At 43.5% G+C, this 19067-nt stretch overlaps 1 protein-coding gene across 1 annotated transcript in view; it reads right to left on the bottom strand.

The window, feature by feature from the left end:
• ETF1 (eukaryotic translation termination factor 1) overlaps positions 1 to 17932 on the bottom strand; it is a 37849-nt gene extending 19917 nt beyond the window's left edge. The window contains exons 1-4 of the mRNA XM_088451304.1: positions 17725 to 17932; positions 17526 to 17642; positions 3227 to 3402; positions 500 to 639 (exon numbers count right to left, since the gene is read on the bottom strand). Of these exons, the coding sequence (XP_088307430.1) occupies positions 500 to 639; positions 3227 to 3402; positions 17526 to 17611 (402 nt within the window). The 5' untranslated portion in view covers positions 17612 to 17642; positions 17725 to 17932. The remainder of the gene's footprint in view (positions 1 to 499; positions 640 to 3226; positions 3403 to 17525; positions 17643 to 17724) is intronic.
• Between the last annotated feature and the right edge of the window lie 1135 nt (positions 17933 to 19067).

Here is a 19067-nt window from a genome sequence, read left to right as displayed (position 1 = left end):
CCATAAGAAATAGCCGCAGCTAAAGCAACTAAATCGCCCACTAAGTGTGCACCTGTATTCTAGGGGTTTTACTGCAAAGCGAATGAAAGACTAGAACAAAAGATTCTCTATTCACTGACAGCAGCTCACTTATTCTACTTCTCTCAGCCACGTCATGCCAGAACCCTCCACTAAGTGCCTATGTATAACTGGCAGCTGATCGCTTACTTCAGACACCACACAGAAAGATAATAGTTGTAGATAAGTTATTTTTGGGCTTTCCCTTAGTCCACCAATTTTGTTATTGTGCTAATTTATCAAGAAAGGACCCCACTAGCACTAACTAGCAAAGACAATGTGCAGTTGGTCCTCAATAGCTCTAATTCTTCCATGCTAAATTATCCCAACAATTTGGTCTGCCTAGTTTTTGAGCCAATTTTATATGCTGTAATTCATGGATTTTATGATATTACAGGGCATATCCCACATAAAATCTATACTGAAAACTACAATGACATACCTCAGTATGAAATTTGTTGTCACATAAGTATAAAGAGGTGTTGATTGGTTTGAAAGGTTCAAAGTCAATGTTAACTTTCTTTTCTTTTCCTTCTTCTGTTACAATTGTTCCACAGTAAACAACTAGACCATTTGGAGGTACTGAAAGAAAAAAAACACCACCAATGAGAATGCATTATCAATGGTTCTTCATACTTCCCACCCTCTATATACAGATGTGTTCTCATACGCCTATCCTCAATATGCCATGTGGAGCTGCGCAGAGTGGTGTAGTGTCTTTTGTTGGAATGTGCGTCTGTCACAACGCCATGTGACAAAAACGCTTCATGAGAATGCACAGATTAATTTGATATGCGACGCTTGTTTCTGTATGCGACCGGGTCTGAATCTGTACAACTGAACTTGGCATGAAAAAAACCAGCGCCACTGCCTCATAGCATTTCCTATACATTCAAACAACTAAGGGAGCACATAGTTTAATAGAGAAAACTCCCCCCTTTCAAGCCATTATTTGTGTGCGGAACAGTATGGAAGAAAACTTAAACTGACAATAGCTGTTAAGGGAGCCACATAAGACGTAAGAGGGGACTGTCCGCTTTCATATGTGGGCCACAATTTGAAAGTGGGAACTCCTCACTTTCAAATATGAGTGCCCACTCTATTGCAGCTGTCATAACACGGGTGATACAGCATGAGTGCCCTCCCTCATATACAGAAACCGCAAGTTTTCCATATCGTGAAGTAATATTGGCTGGTGATCACAATGCATACTAAGGGGCTCCAACTTTGAAAAGGGAGCTCTCTTTCTAATTTGGGTGCCCTTTAATTATTTGTATGCCTGGACTACATTTTTATATACTGCAGGAGGTTAATGTCTGGTAATAAGTGATATCACCAGACATTAGCTTTTATGTGGGCACATCGAATGAGAGGAGTCTCCCCTCTTTCAAACAAACGAGGGTAACCACATCTTTGCAGGTTAGTGTGCACACTAGGCTGGTTTAGCAGGCTCCGCGCCCTTATCCAATCTTTAAAGGGTAAAATGCACGCTGTCCTTTTAGCGGCGCCCTGCTGAAAACAGTGTGCACAGCATCTATTCACATTAAGGAGAGCTTGGCGAAGCCAAGCATTAGTGGCACTACTGGCTGGGCATGTCTCCAATACGGACGTCAACAGGGCCAGGCCCCCCCCATCCCACAGTGATGTCAGCGGTGCCATGCCCTCTTTCCTCCCGGTTGTATAAATAGTGCAATGTGGTCTGTGCAGACGTCAAGGTCTGGTGTCTTTTAAAAAGGTTCAAAAAAAAACTAAGGGGGCCACTTTGTTTCAAAGACAAGACTCCTCCCTTTCAAGACAGGGTGGCGTGTGTGTGGGTTAGCATGTGGGGAGGGCAGGCACTTCAGCGCTGGACGATACTGTCTGGTGATTTCCAGACAATAACTGCTAAGGGGGCCACATAACTTGAAAGTCAGGGCTCCCCGCTATCATGTATGGGTGACACCACATTTACAGATACAATTATAAGCATGTACATCTGCTTTCCATACTGCAGGGTAATATTGTCTGATGATCACCAGTTACTAGTGGGCCAGAATTTGAAAGTGGGGACTCCCCACTTTCAAATATGGGTTCTCACTCTGTTGCAAACAAGGGTAACCATATCTTTCTAGGTGATCAAGTTGCAGAGTTAGAGGACAAAATGTGCGTACACACTAGGCAATCAGGAAAGACAGTACGATTAAGACATCGTAATCGTACCGTCGTTCCTGATCCCCTGCAGTGTCTGCACTGAACGATCAGTCGTTCAGTGTAGGCATTGTCCATCATTCCTGAACATGCCAATCTGTCGTTATCGTCAGATTGTGCTGTATGTTCAGGTGATGGACAATGTCGGAAACGACCAGCGGGAGTGCGCATCGCTGGTCGTTTCTGACCTAAAAGTGCACGATTTGTGCACGATTACTGAGCAATTGCACGATTACAATGTCGTAATCGTGCAGTCGCTCAGTAATATCGCCCAGTTTGTACGCACCTTTACAGTCTCTCCCATCATTTTCATGTGGTTTCCTTTTTTTTTTTAGTAAAATGACGGCGTGCGTGGGGCACAGGTTAGGTTTTATTTTGCCCCTACAACTTTCTACTGTACCCCACCTGAGCTCAATAGATTGGGACAGGATAATAGAGTGAGTTGGCTTCCATGGGCACCACTAAATAGTCTACTCTGCTGCATAAGTGGTGAATCTCCCTGGAAAATTTCCTCAGTTAGAAGTCAGCAATAATAAAAATGTATGTCAATTTACGTTAACAGGTACCCAATACAACACAAGGCTTAAGTGCCTTGGCATGGTTTTTCATTGTATCCCCCACTTTTTGCCCTCCTGCACCAGTATATATCTTAAAAAGAAATCTACCTAAACCTATACCTGCTGCGAAGCATTAAAACTGGGCCACAGTGTTACAAGCTTACAGGCACAGCGTTAGCATATGATATACTACAATATTACAGCAATCACTGCTACACTATCATGTGGCGAACCCCAGTCCATAGAGTAACCAGGGTTTCAGAAAATAAGACCACTGTAATAGCATAACATAACATATGCTCTAATTGCTGGGAACCAATTGCCTCCATCAGTGGGAAGAAAGAGGGACATGATCCAATCACCAGATCCCATGTTTCAGTTGCAATATAAAAGAGAAAAATATCCATTGAATTAAGATATCTTACCTTTGTTATATAGCTTAAGCCTCTGTTGTACAGATGTAATTGCTCCCAGTACAGACAGACGGTTCACACGTGACTTGATGTTTGACGCTGTACCAAACTCATCTGCCAACATCTTGGCTACTCTTGAAATTTGGTCTTTGGGAGGAATGATCAATGAGATCATACTTGTGCCATTTCTGTGGTGATGAAAATTTGAGATTGTTAAAAGATGTGCTACAAATAATACGTGTCAAAAAAGGACACAAACTATGGGGGGGGAATTCAATTAGGGCCGATAAGGGGGGTGAAAAAGGGAGGTTGCCTCAGGCTTTATTACCATCCCTTTTTCACCCGAACCCCTTTTTAACGGTGGTTATAAAGGGGCATTAAGTGCAGTTAATGGTCGTTACTCAGAGTTCGTGACAAGTTCATGAACCTGTGTGTTAACTGGGTCTTTACACTTAACTGCACAGTTATCAGAGATCATTTTTCGGGTCTCAGAAGCCCCGAAAAGAAATCTCAGATAAGTGGGGTTAATTGAATACGGACCGGCGATCAATTAGCACACATTCATTAATGAGTCTAATTGAATCCCCCCCCTATACATAAGACTGTATTAAAAGTTATTATTCTGGTAAGTGTGCAACAGGGCACCCAATTCCTAAAAAAAACATCTATCCATTGACAGGTAACAAACATCTCTACTTATCATACAACCAAATTAAAACTCAGCAACAAACAGTAATTTTAAGTAGTGGTGGTAGGGAATAAAAAAAAAAAAAAAAAAAAACATTGCCAGCAAAGTCCAATCACCAATGGCCCTATTATCACAATAACAGCGCTCCCAATGAGAGGTGGGCCCAAGATTGCTTTGCCTACTTGGGTGACTTTGGACTTAAGGCGCCTATCCACTAGTAGACATGAAAACTACTGCACAATTACGACATTGTAATCGTGCAGTCATTTGTAAGTCTGATGTGCCTACACTGAACGACCAGTCGTTCAGTGTAGGCACATCAATCATTTACAAACATGCTGAACCTGACGTTATAATCAGGTTGTCCCGCATGTTTGCCAGATGAAAAACGACCAGCGGGAGCGCTCATCGCTGGTCATTTTAGAAATTATTGCAAACAATTTCTGAACGATTGAACAATATCGTTATAGTTCAAATAAATAGTCTAGTGGATGTGCACTTTAAGGTGTAGATTTATTAATTTGCTGATTGTCAAAGCCGCTAATTGACAGCAGCTTTATCCGATTGATTTAAAACAGCAACTATAATTGCTAAATAAGCCTGGTTTAGTATTTTGTACAGATTCCATTTTAAATACCTTGGTCAAAGCTGCTGATCGGCGGCTTTGACAAACCACGGGTTAGTAAATCTACCCATAATGCTGCTTACACACTAGACGATAAAAGTGAACAATATCGTTCAACGATATATCATTCCGAACGACCAACAATGCGTGCTCCAGCAGGTCGTTAACGATATTCCCAGTCGGCTGTACATGCAGCTCAATCTGGGGATATCATTAACGATGCCATGCTGACGAAGGCAGAATGGCGCCCCCCCCCAAACTAGACAATTTGTGTATGAGCCGACCTAGTCAGCGAAGGACCCGGGCGGGAGTGACGGCATCGGCAAGTGCATACACACTTGCCAATGCCGGCAACGACGAACGGCGGCGGGGCCATGCTGCATTCGGCAGATTTGCATCGTTAAAGATATCCCCAGATTGAGCTGCATGTACAGCCGACTGTTGGTCGTTCGGACCATACACACTAGACTATATATATATATCATTGAATTATATCGTTGACTTTTATTGTCCAGTGTGTATGCGGCATTAACATTTTGTAGGTCATTTACTTAAGATAAGAATGCTAGCCCTAATAGCAGCTCTGCTAATAGGCATCATTAACAGCTAAGAAAGAAATTGCCCTGATAGAAGCACACAGACTTCCATCAAGGTTTTGTAGACTTCCAGAATAGTTTTGGGAAAGTATCTGTGACTTAAGCTGGGTACACAATTGATCGGCCAATATATCTTGCCCCCGGCCAGTGTGTACAGACGATATGTCTGAACAAAGTCGTTCACAGACATATCGCATTTATCTGTGCTGCACAGCCAATGAACAGATATATCTGTCCATCGGCAAGTGTGTACGGGTGATCAGCCAATCGCCCGTACACAGGGGTGCAGAGGGGGGACTGCTGTGTGCTGGGCTGCACTGAGAGACTGTCCGAGGCTGCCAAAGCAGCGACCCGAGCAGTCTCCTATGCCAAAGGGGGGAGCGATCACACTAATCACGCCCCCCCCCCATTGGCTGTGCGCCGGGCTGAGGGGCACACAGCGCCCCCCCCCCCCCGCGCACCGCAAATGGTTTATGTTTTTCGAAGGTGGCGTGACCATGTAGACCGCGATTAGGCCACGCCCCGTTCACCCCCCGGGACCCGCTGCAGCACAGATGATGGTCGTTTAGTGTGTATGAACGACCATCACCTGCAGATATATCTTTCAGGTATGTACCCACCTTAAGGCTTCAGAAGGTGGAAAAATAATCATACTTTCTATGCACCATCTCCCTAAGGCTGGGTACACACGTAAAGATTTTCTGTCCAACCATCCAACTAGTTGATTGGTTGGAATGAAAATCTGGTAACGTATGGGAGTAACTGATGATCAGCAATTTGCTCCTAAATGCCAGAAAACAGATGAAAATGGTCGTCAGACAAGTTTACTAAATGTTTAATCTAAACAATTTGTTCAGTTTTTGTCCATTTTCCGGCATTTGGAAGCAAATTGCTGATTGTCATTTGCTTTCATATCATACCAGATTTTCATTCCAACCAATTAACTAGTTGGATGGTTGGACAGAAAATCTTTGTGTGTAACCAGCCTTAGAGAAAATGTGATCTCTCTCTCATGTAGTGTTTGGCAGACAAGTTTTTTTGCCAGCATTTGTGCAAACATACATGAAGACAATGAATGATGAGCTCATATGCAGACCTAACCATATAAAAAACCAGAACACGGATTCTTAAGGGCTGCGTTTATATTTCTGGAACTGCACGAAACTCCAGACTACAGTATTTGAGTTTTCAAAGATTTCTCTTGCAATTAGCTTTCTACTCCAGAAGTTTGACTATAGGGCCATATTCAATTAGCGACTATGTGCAACTGTGCTAAATACAGTAGCCAATCATTACAGATTTTCCTGTGCACTACAATGGGAAGCAGGGAGTACAAAAAATATCTGCAATGTCAATACTCGCAAGGTGCTGGAGAAATGGTCAGAAAGCCGGAACCTCATGGTTAACGATACTAATTGAATATGCCCGTGACCGGATGACCTCACTCCACCAGGCGATCAGACTTTTGTCCACTGACTTGGAATAGTGAGTGGTTACTAGTCTGTCTAACCTGAGGGTGCTTACTTCACCACTCCTAGGATTTCCCTTTAACAGTCAGTAGGGTGGAGTCAGTAACAGTCTGTTACTGACTCCACCCACTGCGTAGTAGGCAGATAATTTGCTGTCACCACCAGGCTCTTTACACTGGCACCGCTTGGTCCTCCTAGGCACCTGGAACCACTTCTCCCAGGGCCTACACCAGCACCTGGAGCCGCCTACTTCTGGGTATGTGTGGACATGTTGATGCAACACTTCCTGAATAGTGTTGGCTAATTCCCACTAGTCTCTCACCATGGATCAGTCTGCACTGGGCAGCTGGTAGAGGGCTTCAGCTCAGAGACACTGGGCTCAATCCAGAACAGTGATTTGTGCTATTCTGGGGGTCACAGGATACAGCAGATGCAGATGTCTGAAGGCAAGAAGTGTATTGCTCATGGTCTTAAAAAAAGACAACTCCCCTGGCTCAAGGTGCCCAGGGTAATCACCACATGCAGATGTTACAGAAGTACAGTCCTTCTTGATGTTCAAAAGATACACACAAAACAGACATGCAGTCCCTCTTTATCTGGTTCAAATACACAATACCACAGGGGGAAAAGCTAGTTACACACTAATGTCTAATGTATGTCTAATCTGGCTGGAACGAAAATCTGGTAATGTATGGGAGCAAATGACAATCAAAACATTTGCTCCCAAAATGCAGAAAACAGACAATCGTTCAGACAAATTGGTTAAATCAAATGGATTAAACCAATGTTTAGGTAAAACAGTCGATTGTCATTTGCTCCCACACATTACAAGATTTTTGTTACAACCAGTCAAACTTATATAGTGTACCTTATTCCGTGCTGGGTCCCTTAGCCAATCAAGCTAAGTGCACGAGCTTTGCATGCACACATTTAACTTTGTCTCTAATGGACAGTGGTTACTCCTCCGTGCCTGAGCCCACCTGAACAGTAACCACTGCAGGTGCGGGCACCTCTGGAGTAGGGGGATAATTTGGTCAAAACTTACTCGTAAAAATCTGCTAAGCAGCACCGTAACAGGGCTGAATAGCACCGTGCCAACCCGTTCCCTTACCGTAGGAAGTCGGGCACATGGCGGGGCCGGCAGCACCGTTAAATGCAGTGCTGATTGGAGAGTCCTGAGGATGCTCTAATCAGCGACAGACTGCAGGGTGCCTGCCAGGAGTGTCTAAAAGTATGCTCCAGCAGCGCCGCGGCAGCGATCCTGGCCGCAGAGTGATGTACCAGGCAGCCTGCTAGCGAAAAGCAAAAGCTGTGGGGTGGTGACTGTTGATCACATGACTTAATACTCCTGTCTTTTGCTTCAAAAAAAAGAAACCCGCCTTCTCATGCTGCTACCAATTTCAACAAACTGAGCCAGCAGGCTTGGGACACTAAAGGTGCGTACACACTACACGATATGCTCCCTGAGCGATATCGTGTAGTGTGTCCCCGGCAGGCTGTGCTCAATGTCGTTCATGACATTGAGCACAGCCGCTGAACGATATCATTAACGATATCGTTCAGTGCCGGGCTCTCTTCCCCATTCCCCAACATGCAGCAACCTGACGAGATAGTCAGGTTGGCCTGCATGTCAGCCCGATGAACGATGACGACGAACGACCAGCGGGAACGCACGTCGTCGTTATCGTTCAGGGGTTAAAAATGGACGATAAAGTGGACGACTGAACAAGAACGATATCGTTATCGTTCAGTCGTCCACTTTATCGCCCAGTATGTACGCACCTTAAGATGCAGTTTGCTTAAGATTTACCTCACATTCTGCTACTAGCAAATCTAAAATAATCAACTGCTTGTTCCTGATAATACCTTCTACTTAAATCATATATATTATTGGGGGTAATTCCCTATGGATAGCTTAACTCATTTCTCAAAAACGTATTTAACAGTATATTGATTTTATACGCAATAACATTCCTTTACGGTTGTATGGGTTGCACATAAACTGAGGGGAATTCAATTACTTTTGTGTGCCCAATTATCCGTCAAAGCAATATTCAATTATTTCAGGTTTTTGCAAATGGACCAGGTTTAGACATGTAAAGCAGCTAAACCCATCTAAAGTAATGCTTAGTGCACTCAAACAGCAGGTGCCCAAGAGAGGGACTTTTTGCAGATTTCTGATAACCAACTCAGGAGGGTGTTAGTAGACATTATGCATTTGCGTCCGGTGGCAGAAACAATTTAATAGCCCAGATGGGAGCGCAATAATCCAGCTGCACGCAAAAACCATTGACTTCCCCCTATGAATTCCAGGTAGCCAGACCCCCGAAAAAAAAAAAAAAAACTACATACACCAAACTACCAGAGACTTTGAGAAAGTCAGGATTTAATTGACAAATCTGCAACCTAGAATAGTTTACACAAATCAAACAGAAGGTCAACTTTTGAAAAACCCTCACCTCTGAGAGAAGTAACATCTGCTCCAAGTGTAGGAGATAAGAGCGGAGATCAACAGCGCACATGGAAAATAAACTAACTTCACTCAGCTGACATAAGTTAAACCCCAAGCAAATTGCTTCATTTATTAAAACAAGAACTGCTCCATTAATGCACAACTAGAAAGAAGTCTTTGCTTTCTATTGGGGCGGCTCAATAGTTGGTGCCGGCGACTGTTTGTGCAGGGCGATCAATGGAGCAATTCAATTATTGCTTTATTTGGGCAAGAACAGCCGCCAGTGCCGGCTTGTTGCTCACCCCCTGCTGAAGGAGGCAAGCAGATATGTGCCAAGTCCGTGGTTTGGGCGCCTTAACCAGGACGTCACACAGGCTTAGCCATCTTATGCAGCTAAAACCAGTCTAAAACGGGCGCAACAAGCGCAATAATGGACGCCCACGAACAATTGAATTGTAACATTGAGTTCCCATTAATTACTGCGACTTGAAAAATATTTGATTCGCCCCCTACATATGATGTACTATGACCATAACACTTTACTACCTCTACTACTAGTTTTAAGGGTAATGTAACCTTCCATACAGAATCTTTGGCAGCAGTTATTGCTAATGAGATTTGATATGTTATCTTCTCTGAAGTCATTCACAATACCTGGTTCTCACTAACAGCAGTCCACTAAAAAAAAAAACAAAAAAAAAAACCCCCACCAGTAAAAATAATCCCACTCCATAATTACGCTGTAGAACAACATCAGCCAAGAAGCCTATCAAAGAGAAGTCGTTGCTACACAAGCTCTCACCTTTCTTTGCGTGAAGAAGTTTAAGACAAAATGTGTAGAATTCAGAGCAATTGATTCAGAGCTCATCCACATTACTGAAACCTTTTCTACAGCAGGCCTGGCCAACCTGTGGCTCTCCAGCTGTTAAACTACAAGTCCCAGCATACTCTCCCACAATCACCTGGTAAAGCATGCTGAGACTCGTAGTTTAACAGCTGGAAAGCCACAGGTTGACCAGACAGGTGCATGCCAGCTGCATCAACACTATGCCACAGGTTCCTAAGGTTTTTAGGATATCCATGCTTGAGTCGAGGTGGTTAAATCAAATTAGCTGAGGTATGAATTAAGTTACTTGTGCTATGTGATATGCAAAGTGCAGATGTGACGAAACAATGAATGATGGAAGTGAAAGATGGATTGGGCATGCACACTATAGCAGAGGTTCCCAAACAGTCTTCAAGGCACCCCAACAGCTCAAGTTTTAGAGATATCCATTGTTGAACATAGGCAGTTAAATCAAATTGCCTGAGGTACTAATGAAGTCACCTGTTGTCACGCATGGATATCCTTATAACCTGGACTGTTAGGGTGCCTTGAGGACTGAGTTTGGGAAACTCTACACTATATGATATGTACAATATTCCATTGACAAAAAACCTTACGATTTCACATGTCCGATTAAGGCTGCTTAGACATTATCTGAAAATTCACAAAACCTATTGAATTTCTGCCACTCAAACTCCAAAAAGCAATGAAATTGCGATCATTAAGGCTGATGCCTTAATGGACGTGTTCCTTGCGTAATACAGATATGGTATGCCATCACACCCTGTGGTTAACGGCAGATTCAGCACTCACAGAATGAGATTGGTGTCACTCGCAAAATGGTGGAGCTGCTAATTCACAGAAATGTGTGCTCATTGGAATACACACATGCAGTCTATGCAACTGTGGTCTGAGCAGAACATAGAGCTGCACAGATGAGATAAGAGTATGGTGGGAATCAGCATGATTTAATCCCGGCAGCCCGACAGAGGAGGAAATCCTGATCGTCCTTAGGGTAAGTATAACTAACCTAATTCCCCGCCGCCCCCCCCCCCCCCAACCTTTGTTTAGGGGTGCCTAACCCTAACCTCCCCCCCTTCCAACCCCTCCTTCCCCGCAGCCTAACCCTAAGTCTCCCGTAGGGGGGGGGTGCCTTACCCTAACCTCCCCCCGGGAGTCCCTAACCCAACTACTGTTGATGCCTTGGAATAGACTTTCTCCAATTTCGATGTAAATAACCTCAAATTAAAGCTGACAGCTATATATAATTAATATTGCTTTAAAGTGCAAACTAACTTGACAGTTTTGGTAACCAGCTATAAAACAAAAAAATTAACACTGTCCATGGACATTTATGGACCTAGATTTATATATTTTACTGGTTCGGATGCATTTCTATTAAAACACCTGTTGTTTTTCTTTTATCAAGTTTCTTTGTGTTGTACATTATTAATTTAAACAGACTAATATCCTAAAAATAACTCCCTGTACACCACTTGTTTCTGTGAGTGAAGAAATGAGCACCCTAGACATCTGTACTTTGAGTCAATAAAATTAATTTATTTCACAAACCACTTGCCTTATCTTATCTAATTTGATACCGCGGGTATCAGAAGCACACATACCCGCGGTAATCCAAAATTGGGCGAGAGGGGCGCAAGGTTTTTTACTGTACTAAACCTTGCGGCCAATTGAAAATGCCCCTGTGGGGGAGGATTTATCAAATCTTGGAGAGAGAAAGTGGAAAAAGATTAAGTCAATCAACTCAGTACAGGCTGTGTTTGAAAACGTACAGAAGACTATTGGTTTCACAAATCTTCCCCTCTCAGTATATGGCCAGCGTGAGTCCCCTTGTGTGCCACTGTCTGCTGATTATAGAAACTCTACCCTCTACCTATCATGGCAACCTTGGTACATTCAGTTAGGAATAAAGTTTGCTTTACGCGTGTTAAACATTCAGTTCCCCAATACAAAATATATATATATATATAAAACCCAGACATTCCAAACCCCCCCATATAGTACATCTTCCACCTCAAATTGATAGCAGTGAAGCCATTATGCAATAATCTCACCCCTCTCACTCCCGCATATACCTTTGTTCAGGCTTTGAGAAAAGTAATGGAGTTGTGTTTCCGCTTTGCCATATTTTTGGTCCTATACACAGACATGGTTATGCACCCAATGACATCATTCCCTGGGCAACATCCCCCCCTCCCCCAGGCTATTTTAATGTGAAATGGATTATCAGAGAAAAAAAAAAAAAAGGCGTAAAGGCAAAAGTATTTAAAAAAAAAAAAAAAAAAAAAAAAGGGAGGATAGAATCACAAATGAATGGTTGGATAATATAGAAAAGTAAAAAAAAAAAATGTAAGATACTTTTTGGGGGGAGGCATACAATTAGCCAGAAAACTAGTCTGGTCAGGTAAGGTGACACTGGGACAATAACTTCACCTATGTAATCAGAAAACTAGAACACATCATATTCCAATCAATTTGTCCGCTATAAAAGATTATGAGGAAAAACGACTCCGGATACTTTAATATACCTCATCTTGAGATAGGCTAAGACACCAAATAATGTTTGTAAACACCACATGTATAGAGGTAACAATTATCCAGCTCTTTATGAAATATAAAGCAATCTATACTATTACTGAACAAGTCTACATAAAACCAAAAGTTACGTTTAGAATATCAGGAGCTACACTCCTTTCAAAAAAAAAAAAAAGCTTAATTATATTGCTATGCAGGACAACATTAGTGTTCACTCTAGCTTCGGCGCGATCAGGGCATGCCATTAACGCCCATGATCGCATTGCAAAATGCGATCCTATCGGCCGGATGTATTATCCGGAACATGGGCTCCAAAAGGAGCCGTCCCTGCGATGTCACCGGAGAGCTGCTGGCCAGTGCAGGGAGTGCTGCGCATGCACATCCGCCACAGCCGTGGAGGGTTCCGGCGGCTCCCTCCGCCGGCTAATTATGCGCGGTGTAGCCCATAGGCTACAGCAGGCCAACGTCATCTGCAGATAGCATTAGCTGCAGGGGCCAATATCGGAAATGCAACGCATTCTGGATATTGGTAAATTTGGCAGCATCGCATCACCCATAAACTTATGGGGGAGGCGGCTGCCGGCGGTAAATGAGGGATCACAGTAGGTATTGGAGATACCTGCTGCGGTCCCTCTTTATACATATGGTGGATACTCAAGATTTGAGGTAAACCCCCGAAAACAGGTTATCGGGGATTATACCTCAAGTACACTTTGATAAATGGGCCCCTAAGCACTTGTTAGCAATAAGGGGAGATGCCTGCACACAAAATAATACAGACACCATTAGGTTTATAAACAGCGTTTGCAGATGTTCATAAACATCAAATCAGTGATTAGTATGTGTTTAAACATCCTCCCCCTCCTCTCTATGACGAGCTGCAAAGTACCACCTCTTTAGTACGCTATACAAAGACTCCAATAAAAATAGAAAACTTACAAGCACTAACTTGAAGGAAGGATTATGAACCAGTGCATGATAAAAACAATAGGGTAAAGCATTGATTACTCCATTTTAAGGCTTAAAATAAGGCAAGTGGTAGTTCTGTATGATCAGTTTCCAAAAAAAAAAAAAAAGCCCTACTACAAATGGCCTTAAATTTCCCCCTAGATGAGTCTTCACTGACCAAAGATGGATTTTAGAAGGAAAATTACTTAAGGTAGTAAATAAGGCGCTGCTAAGGCTGGATCCCCAAGCTGCTGTTATTCGGAGATTGTCAGTCTCCTGGATATAGAGGAACAATAATACTTTTTACTACTGTTTCTAGCGCTGTTTCTAATATAAACATTTAATATTGTATGAGAGAAAGTATAAGTTGAAAGATAAAAACAGCTGGCATGTGCGAAACAAGCAATAATGGACATAGATATTATATGAAGCTAGTAGTGGTACGTCTGAATGGACACTTGGGTACTAGAATAATGTGTACAGTTCTGGTAAATCAATGGGGCCCAGCGGAAAATGATTGTCCAGCTAATTAAAATGTCATTACCTATTACTACCTATGGCAACAATGATGAGGATCCTAATTAGCGATGGTTCTGGTCTGCTTAAGAGTCCAACGCAAGTAGTGGAATACTTGGCCTGCAGTCCCAGTGATAATGGTGCTGGTATTCCAAATCCGGATGATGTCCCAAGTGAAGTAGGGGAAGCTTCCCATAGAGTAACCCAGTGTCCAGGTGGCTACTCCATATCCATATGCTTCATATATTTATATATCTATGTCCATTATTGCTTGTTTTGCACATGCCAGCTGTTTTTATCTTTTAAAGTATACTTTGTTTCTCATATGATATTAAATGATGTTTAATACTTTTTACTATCAATGTTTCTAGCGCGGTTTCTATTACAGGTTGAGTCTCCCATATCCAAAATGCTTGGGACCAGGGGTATTTTGGATAACGGAATATTCCGTATTTTAGAATATTTGCATACCATAATGAGATATCTTGGGAATAGGACCCAAATATACACACAGAATGCATTTATATGTTATATCCTCCTTATACATATAGCCTGCAGGTAATTGTATATAATATATTCAATAATTTTGTGGCTCAAACAAAGTTTGTGTAAAGAAATGAAATTCATTTATGTTTCATATACACCTTATACACAAAGCCTGAAGGTAATTTTATACAATATTTTTAATAATTTGTGCCTTAGACAAAGCTTGTTACATTGATCCTTCAAAATTCAAAGGTTCATTATCTCAGTCATGCCAAAAAAAAATCCGTATTTCGGAATATTTGGATATGGGAGACTCAACCTGTATATTGTTCCAAAGATGGATTTTAATCTTTCATTAATGAAAAACCAGACAGTAAGTGTAAGACAGTCTTATAGGAGTGATTCAATTCAGCACAAAATGCTGCCGAGCATCTCCGCGTTGCTTGCGCACATGATGGGCACTTAAGCTGCATACACACGGGACGATCTGTTCAGCGATTGATATCGCTGAACGATCTCCCTTGCATTTCCCAGCGTGTTGGATGAACGATACAGTTCATCCACACACCAACATTATCACCCACGACCAACAACCATTCCCTCCTGCAGGCACTGGGGAGAATTCAATTCAACGTGATGTTGAATAGCCGGGAGGAGGGAGCTCCTGCAGCTATTCAATTTGCAGCGCTGTTTGGGCGCGCTAAGGATTTCTTCTCGCACCGCCCTGGGGACGAGGAGAAATCCGACCAAAGTGCCGGGAGCGTAGCTGTTGTTTTTCTGCTTAGTGCGGCGCTAACAGTCGCGTGCCCAGAACTTTGGTCAGAGAATGCCGGTTACCGCACCTTAACACCCCTGTTAAGGTACGATAACCGGCATTCTCCGACCACACAGCGCGGTGCATTGAATAGCTGCGGTAGCTCCCTCCCGCGGCTATTCAACATCGCGTTGAACTGAATTGTCCCCAATGTTATATATCGTCCAGGTTGGCCTGCATTCATGGACGATTATCGATAATGTTATCTTCCATGCGGGAATGCACATCATTTGTCGTTCATTGGCAGCATAAAAATTAACAATTTAACGATGAATGATAGACTAGTTCATTTAAAATCGTACCATGTACACGCAACATTACGGTAGGGCCAACTTGACAAGTTTTCCCTTCCATGATGCGCCATTACGGAACTGCACATAACGTCAACGTATGAAACTGAAATCCCCTCTATGTGTTAGGTCACTGACAATCAGCCAGACCAAAGAGCTCTGTGCCAAACTATTCTTGAAATAAGCTTCATTATCATTTTTATTTTCTGTTTACCAGTTATTGGCTGCAGTCTGCTTTGCTAAGCAAAGTGGCACTGGTTATCAACTACAGATAAAGGCTCATTATTAAGAATGCAAACAATAAACAATCATGCTTTTTTGTGCCAATGAAAGAGGAGGATGGAGAATAAAAAAAACAGAAGTTACTTTAAATAGTCCTTTTCATCTGTATTATGTAAAGTCATACCCATCTATTCACATTACTTAAATATTAGCATTTGGACCACATTAGAATATTGCCATTTGATTTTTAAAGTGAAATACAACGGATATTTGTATTTCATTGAATTAACTTGGAAATGGAGACGACTGAAAATCAATTACTTAAGAACAGAGGGCATTGAGGGCCTTAATTACATCTACGACATCTAGCAAAATGGTTAGCACACAGAACACCATAATTGGCCTTATTCTAGTTTTCTACACAAGGCATACAGTGCGATTTTTGGGGCTGCACTGGTTGGGCTGCCAACCTTCAAAGGGACCTCGCATTACTTAAATCTCAGTAGCAAGTGACATTTAATCAATAATAGACAGCCATTTGTAACATCAGTAAGCGTTTAAGCAAGCATTTTAAATTATAAACAATTAAAACAGAGCAGGAAGGAGCTAGCAAAGGCGTGGAGGACCAGCTGCAGCACATAACTGTCACACATGAAGCTGACCTGCATATTAAAACAAATATATATGTATTTGTTGGCAGGAGATGGCAACTCCAGTCCTATGTGTGCCATACTTTTATGCCAATTTCCCCAATTAGAGCACACGAGAGCAAACACTAAAGCTGGATACACACTGAAACGTTGTCAGGCTGTTTTGTAATAAGTCGCCTACATCGCTCAGTGTGTACTGGCGATTGCGTGCTCCGACAGCCGCTAGGCTTGATGTGCTGTACACCAAACCTAGCGATATCACTAGCAACGTGTAGTAAGTTAATGAAGGACGGAACAGTGATAGTTCCGTCATTCATTAACTCGTTCATGGGTGGACAGGCAATCCCCGTTTGAGGGCATTCGTTCTGATGGCGCAACAAATGCCCATCACTCCAGTGTATGCCCAGCTTTACTACACATAGAACTGACTTGCTGAAAAAGCTACGCAAGTTAATCTACAAAGAAATACAAATGCTCCCCTGACAACCGCGTGAATTTAAGTCACACATAAGCTGGGTAGACACCATATGCTATATCATCCAGACATAGATCGGAACAATATATTGTGCACATAGTATAGTGCGTACACCCGATCAGTCATTGAATCATCCCATCAGACGTACTGCACATCAGATGGGACGATTCAATGAACCACACATGTAGCATAAATACATTGCACAGTCATATGGCGGATCATGCAGCGTGTATGGCACACAATATACTGTTGCATCACTGGGTCACACCATCAGAAAGATGTGTGCCCAACTTCAGTTTAAAATAAAAATAAATCAAAGTTCTTTAACTTTGGAAAAAAAAATAAAAATCTACCGGTCACCTATTACGGAGCAATGCTGAGTAATAATATGTGTGCTAGATTTTTGCTTCCATCTTATTATTTTAAAAATATATCAATGATTAACAGCTGGAAGAAGAGAAGCCGGCTAGTGCACTGCTCAGTCAGTGATGCCGGCGGTGCTGGTAGTAATGGGGCAGCAGCGTGCTCACCTGCCTGTGCGGCCTCCCCGCTACGGCTCCAACACCCAGCAACTCCCCGCTGCGGCCGCCTCCGTCACGCCTCGTACACCGGCCGCCTCATACCCACCTTCCGCCCGCCACCGCCTCACACTCACGCCGCTGCTTCGCGCTAACCCGCCGCCGCCGCCTCGCACTCACCCTCTGGCCGCCTCCAAGCTCTTGATCAGCTTCTTAATCTTCCAGATCTCCACGTTCCTGTCCGCCGCGCTCGGATCATCCGCCATCTTCTCTCCTCCTCTTGTCTGGAGCCGAGCGCTGCACAAGAGAGAGACAACGGTGGGTCAGAGCGCTCACAGCCCGGCCGGGTCCGCTCTCCCACTGGCTGGCGGTCCCTTACCTGTACACTTATTCCCGGCTCTCAGTGCCGACCACGACGCGGCCCAGTCTCAGTGGAGGCGGCGGCCCCAGAGGCGGCAGCAGCTCCCAGTTGTGACGTAGTGACCGGCTTCTGGCGTTGCCGCTGCTGCATGTGCTGCAATCCGGGCTAGCGGCTGCTCACATGGGGCGCCCGGCGTCACTTCCCGCCGCCAGCACCGCAAGCTGACATTGGCCGGGGCTGCTAGGCAAACAAGGCGCTGTCCCATTGGTGCCAGTGTGACGCCCTCTCTTCTGGTGGTTATGGGAAATGTAGTTTTCATGTGTGACCCACAGCAGCATATTGCTGTGCACTGTTCCATGCTCCCCACACACAGCTTCACTTACAATGTTCATATTTATTCAGCTATTTCAGTTTTATTTCTAGAATAAATTCTGTCATTTATTGTTACCCAGAATTATGTGCTGACATTGCAGCCCAGGAGAGACTCTACGTCTTGCCACCCTCCCACATAACCTCATTTCCCACTATTTCCTTATCAATAGATGGCATAACTATCTCATCTAGTCCCAAAGTGCATTGTCTTGGAGTCAAACCTCATATTCAGAACCTCTCACAGTCCTGTCGTTGCCATCTCAAGAATATTTCCAAGATCAGACCCTTTCTCACCCAGGATGCCACCAAAACCCTCATACATTCACTGGTCATCTTCAGATTGGACTATTGTAACCTCCTCCTATCTGGCCTCCCCAAATCCCATCTCTCTCCTCTCCAGTCTGTCAAAGCTGCTGCTCGGCTCATTTTCCTCTCCAAACGCTCTGCCTTCCCTCTCCTACAAGCCCTCCACTGGCTCCCCTTCCCTTTCAGAATCCAATTCAAGGTTCTCACACTCACTTACAAAGCCCTCACCCATTCCTCTCCCATTTACATCTCTGACCTCATCTCCCTTCACTCTCCTATCCGCCCTCTTCACTCCCTTACAACACGCCGCCTTTCATGCCAATTGATTATTTCCTCCCACTCCCGCCTCCCAAGATTTTACCCATGCTGCTCCCCACTTTTGGAACTCCCTCCCTCTCCCCATCAGACTCTACACCTCTCTACAATCATTTAAACAAGCTCTTAAGACCCACTACTTCATTAATGCCTTCCAGCTCTCATCCTAACTTGCTGCTACATCTTCCTTCCTCCCCGCCTACCCCATCTGTGTCACTCCTGTTTGTCTGCACCTCCCTTTTAGAATGTAAGCTCTTTCGAGCAAGGCCCTCTACCCTCTTGTGCTTCTCCTTAGTGTATTTTCATTTATCTCTGATGGTGCGTACACACTAGATGATATGCTCCCTGAGCGATATCGTCTAGTGTGT

This window comes from Taudactylus pleione, unplaced genomic scaffold, assembly GCF_031769625.1.
Source record: "Taudactylus pleione unplaced genomic scaffold, aTauple2 ptg000025l, whole genome shotgun sequence".
NCBI lineage: Eukaryota > Metazoa > Chordata > Amphibia > Anura > Myobatrachidae > Taudactylus > Taudactylus pleione.
This window is presented reverse-complemented; position numbering and strand designations above follow the sequence as displayed.